The sequence below is a fragment of the Mycetomoellerius zeteki genome, unplaced genomic scaffold (genome assembly GCF_001594055.1).
Source record: "Mycetomoellerius zeteki isolate Tzet28-1 unplaced genomic scaffold, Tzet1.0 scaffold19, whole genome shotgun sequence".
NCBI classification, from domain to species: domain Eukaryota; kingdom Metazoa; phylum Arthropoda; class Insecta; order Hymenoptera; family Formicidae; genus Mycetomoellerius; species Mycetomoellerius zeteki.
Window position 1 is genome coordinate 1,449,243 of NW_017256854.1, and position 5,175 is coordinate 1,454,417.

A 5,175-nucleotide genomic window follows, 5' to 3' on the forward strand; every position below is an offset into this window, starting at 1 on the left:
TACAGGGCGTTGCATACTTCAAAGGCGCTCCGATGTAGAACCTGTTACATTATTATGTTCAATGCAATACATAAGCTGAACTGTAATAATAAAAGCATATATAAGCATAAAATCACATGCATGCATTATCATTTTTCTTTTATATCCTGATACATCCTCATAGTGGTATATTTTTATAATATATTTACATATGAAATTCATGAATAGTTAAAAAGAGTTACATACGACGATAAACTTGATTGTTATTAGTATTAATCAACTTTTATTTTCATATACGAGTCTAAGAGTGAGTACACATGTTAGTTAATAATTTCTACAAAAATAAAAAAGAGAAAACAATTTACGCATAAAGAAAACAAAAACACATTGATTAATATTTAAATCGTACACTGCATATTTTATAATTATTATCATCACACGTACATATTAAAGATAGATAAACAAGTCACATGACGTAGAATTTAAAGTAACGACTTGTCGAGTTCTGTATTGAGAGAACAATTTCGATACATCCCGGCGCGACCGAGTTCGGCGCTGAAAGAATGGTTCTGGGGATAATAAAACGTCGGCACTGTATGAATTGTCGGTGCGTACCAGCCATAATTCATAGAAGTTCTCCAATAACAAGGATGAGGAGGATTGTCTTGACCGTAACCTTTAAAAATTTCTGAAAAACATAAAAAATTATTAATAATTAATAAATAGTATAGAAAGTACAGCATTTTCCATAATATTTTCGCACGCATGTACGAAAAAGAATTTTATCAAATAAAATGTTCAATACAAATAAGCGAAGACCATATTTGGTCAAAGCGCGTTTTGGTGCCTTAAAATATTTTTGTGAAAATGTTACAATTTTCAATTCAAATAAACTGTGCACCGATTATAATATTAGATATCAAAACTCGCCTTGATCGAATATGGCTTTCTTCGCTTATTTGTGTTGAATTTCTCATTCAATTTTCATTTAATATTGTTAAAATAAGATGCGTTTAAATTATCTCTGTAGATTTATATGATCAAGAGTCATAATCATGTTAATACATATTCGGGCATCTATGAAATTTTTTTATAGATCTTCGGAAATAAAAATATTCATTTTTTTGTGTGTGTATATCACTGTTAAATATAATCTAATATTTTCAGTTTTCTCGGACGTATATTTATAAATACAAAATCATCTCGCTTACGAGCTCTAGCTGATTCCTGGAATCTATGAATCAATCTCTGTACAATCGTACTGTATCTGATACGCCACGCTATTGCACTGATATTGACCGTGAACTTTTCCAAAATCGTCCACTAACGAGCCGCGTACTTTGAAGCCGGGATCCACAGTTACGTTTCTCATTCGCGCGAATGCTGCCATGTCCACATAACGGAGGTCGTTGTTGTTCAAGAAAAGAAACAGTAAATTATCTAGACCCTGGAAGGTATCGGACTTCAGCACTGTCAACTGATTGCCGTTCAGCCAGAGCGAGTTCAATGACTTCATGTGCCGAAAGATATTGGCGGGAATTGTTCTCAGTCGATTCCTACCTAAGTCAAGCTCGTTTATTTCGCTGAGACCACGGAACACGTCGGGGTGCAAGGTCGAGATCTTGTTGCGCGACAGATAGAGAAGATCTATATGGGATAGCCCATTGAACGCGCCGATCGGTATCTCCGGTATGTCATTCGAGTCCAGGACTAGCGTTTCGAGCTGTCTGAGTCCCTTGAACATGTTCCTCCTCAATGCGAGCCGGTTGTTGGTGATGTAGAGCTCGTGCAACTCCGAGAGACCCTTCCACACGCCAGGTCGCAAGTCCGAGATGTTGTTGTAATCCAGCAGCAGAGTCTCCAGATTATACAAACTTACGAAAGCACCATCTTCTACGTTGGTGATCGTATTGTTTTTCAAATCCAAATAGGTGAGCTGATCGAGAGCGTCGAAGTAATGCCGGTCGATACTCGATAGCCGATTATCGCGGACATAGAGAGCGGACGAGTTGCTAACCTCGATGAAGGCGTTCCTGGCGATGTTAACGATCCCGAGATTCTCCAGATGTAACTCGATATCCTCAATCGTCTGAACAGCGTTGACGTCCTCGAAAGCGACGCTGTGAAGAAAACTGCTGTTCTCCAAACAGACATACAGGTGGTTGTAAACCTGACAGTCGGCGTCCTCCGTGAAAACATTCGCAACGTTAGCCGATAAGAGGAGATAAATGAGAAGGAGGAAGCACATGATGTGCTCGGAAGCTGATTGTGCACTAACTTCGTACGCGTCAAAGTTTCTTCGCGTACACAACATTTGCGAGATATTATTACGCAAATATATATATCAGCGATAAGTTATTACACGCATATCTACTACGACATAACATCGCATTATCTTAGACTTCATAATTAATTTATAAATTATAGGAGCCCCACAAATCGGTAGATAATGTAATCTTAATAACGTTCGTTTTATTTTGTTTTGATAAAGCACTTAGTATAATCAACATTGGTCGATTACACCAAATGCTTATCAAAATAAAAAAGCATTTCTTATTTGTGTCAGAGGCGGTCCAATTAAGTCTTTGTTAAAAGTGTTGATTTTTTTGTTGAATTTTCAATATATCCAAGTATTAATTAACAATGTGATTTAACATAATGTGATTGTTATTTGAAAATTTTAAATTGATATTCAATATTTTTTAGTGTTAAAATAATACAATTTATGAGTAAATAAATAAATAACATAAAAATAATGTCTTTTAAAAAGTAAATTCTAAGATAAATGAACAAAATATGTTAATTTAATATATTATATTATAAATGTTAAATTTATTGAAACATATCAAGTTAACATGTTATAAATTATAACTGGTATTAATTTTTATGAAGAAATATAATTACTTTGTATAAATTGTATCAGTTTTGTGTTTGTATTAATTTTTACATAACGTTTGTGTTACTTCCTAATACATTCATCTTGTGTTAAATTAACACAACAATTTGATTGGACCGTTTGGGATATGTGAAAATTTAATGTGTTAAATTTAATATAAATTTTTCAACTGTGTCAATTAATTTCTGGCTAACAATAAACAATTTTTTGTTACATGAATAGAATTTAAATGGCTTTTTGAAATTAAATACGATTAATAACATAATATGTACATAAATATTTTTCTCGTACTGTTTAAAACCAGTATGTTCTTTAATTGTAATTGCAGGTACGAGAATTTGTTGGACTTATTGTGATATGCGTGTATATACGTAAAATCATATTTTAATAACTAAAAATAATGATAATGATAAATTTAATAATAAGATAATGAATCGAATAAAAAAATACGATCTAAAATTTGATATATTTTTAAGTCTAATAATATTTTTAAGTAAATTTATATGTAAATTTTAAATACATCTTTTATAGTTATTTAAAGTGTACGTCGATTATTGTCGGATTGAAAACGCAATCATAAAACCTAAAACTAAAATATATCATCAATTTAATTAAATAAAATAATAAAAATAAAATAATATTACACAATTTCAGCAAAAATGTTTCTCCAAAAAATTCTCGGTGTTATAAATTAATGATTAGAAATGATTCATTTCCTACACTTTGCAAGCAGCCAATATGACTGCATACCGGAAAACGACGAATTATCAGTGACGAATAACAAGACCATATCAGGATCTCACACTTTATACGACGTGCGACGATAAAAGATTCAGGCGCCGCTCGGTCCACATATATTATGCGATTCGCAACGAGTTATTTGCAAAGGATTCATTGGGAAATACATAAAAATGCTTGTGGGCAGATAAGATTCGACGAGTGCAGTGATCGGCTTCGCCAGTTTATTAATAGCTGGAACATTATCATGCTAGCTGCTTGCGACTTCTGAACCAGAATATACAGTTAAACAATGTATTATCTCTTTTGTATCTGCAACTAATTTTATCCATTATTTATATTAAAAAATAATCTTACCTTTGGCAACTCAGCTTTCTGTTTCTTATACATTTATTTAATGAAATTTTAATGAAGTTACTTTTTACGTTTATATTACATGATATTGCCATGTTTTAATGTATTTAATGTAATTCATGATATTTATGCACAGCTTTTTTATTCTTTTATGTTTATACAGATAATGCAGGAAACTTTAAAAATGAAACAGTAAGATATCTAAATGAAAAGCATGGAAGAAACAGCAGATTTTACGTAGCAATTTAATTGAAAAAAGAGCCAGCGGGGCATCGTATTACGCAGTTGAATTTGCAATATTGAGTTTGAAAACGGTAATACGTAAATCGCATTGAATTACGTCCGAGAAAAACGAAATTCAGTTGTTTCTACATTGTGTACTGAATGTTTTTTCGATTATTTTGCTAGAGAATTTTACTCGAGATGAAATATCATATAACAAATATCAGTATCTAGTATTTTCCAAACAACTCACTTGGATATACGAATCTTGATGGAAGATTATAGGTTCGGTAAACATCGTTTGTACGCGGACCAAGCGCGGACAATTTTTCGTCCTCGTAATCCGAAAGCTTCTCGTTAGCACAAGAGCACGGTATATCGACCATTTCTCATTTAGATTAACTCAATATCGTGTAATTTAATTTATTCCAAAAACACTTCAATATTAGTTAACACGCTTTGCGTTTGAATTCACTTCTAGAAAACAGCCATGATTACTCGGTTACTATAGAAACGACATTATTACATACGCGATCGATTAAACACAAATGTACAAAAGTATATAATATATTGAGGCGAATTACAAGGTTTTACTTATTTATTATTTAAATTTTGTAAATAATACATTTTATTTTAATCGATTTAATCGTATAATTAGCCAATGACGCAAATTGCGAATTACTGTTATATAATAAATTGTTAGAGTGTCATATAACAATAATTATTATCAGCTGTTGTTGTAGCTAATAAATTAAAGCAAGACAATATATGTATACTAACGCTATTATATAATACTAATTATCCACGACATATAATTATGGAGATATATATGCAAATAATGTGCATTTATATCCAATGCATAATTATTTATAATTGTAGATTATAATTCAACATAATAAAATAATAAAATAATTTATTGGAAGATCTTTCTCATTCTCTCTTTCTTTAAATATCTCTATTTACACACGTAAATATCCCTATTTACA

The 5,175-nt window shown here is 31.6% G+C and overlaps 1 protein-coding gene across 1 annotated transcript; it reads right to left on the reverse strand.

Moving 5' to 3' along the window:
- Positions 1 to 596: 596 nt before the first annotated feature.
- On the reverse strand, positions 597 to 2,228 carry LOC108722009 (leucine-rich repeat-containing protein 15). Its single transcript, XM_018446892.1, has 2 exons — positions 1,191 to 2,228; positions 597 to 667 (listed from the first exon to the last, which is right to left on the reverse strand). Exon 1 carries the CDS (start codon positions 2,225 to 2,227, stop codon positions 1,214 to 1,216), a length of 1,014 nt encoding a protein of 337 aa, XP_018302394.1. The 5' UTR covers position 2,228; the 3' UTR covers positions 597 to 667; positions 1,191 to 1,213.
- Positions 2,229 to 5,175: the final 2,947 nt, after the last annotated feature.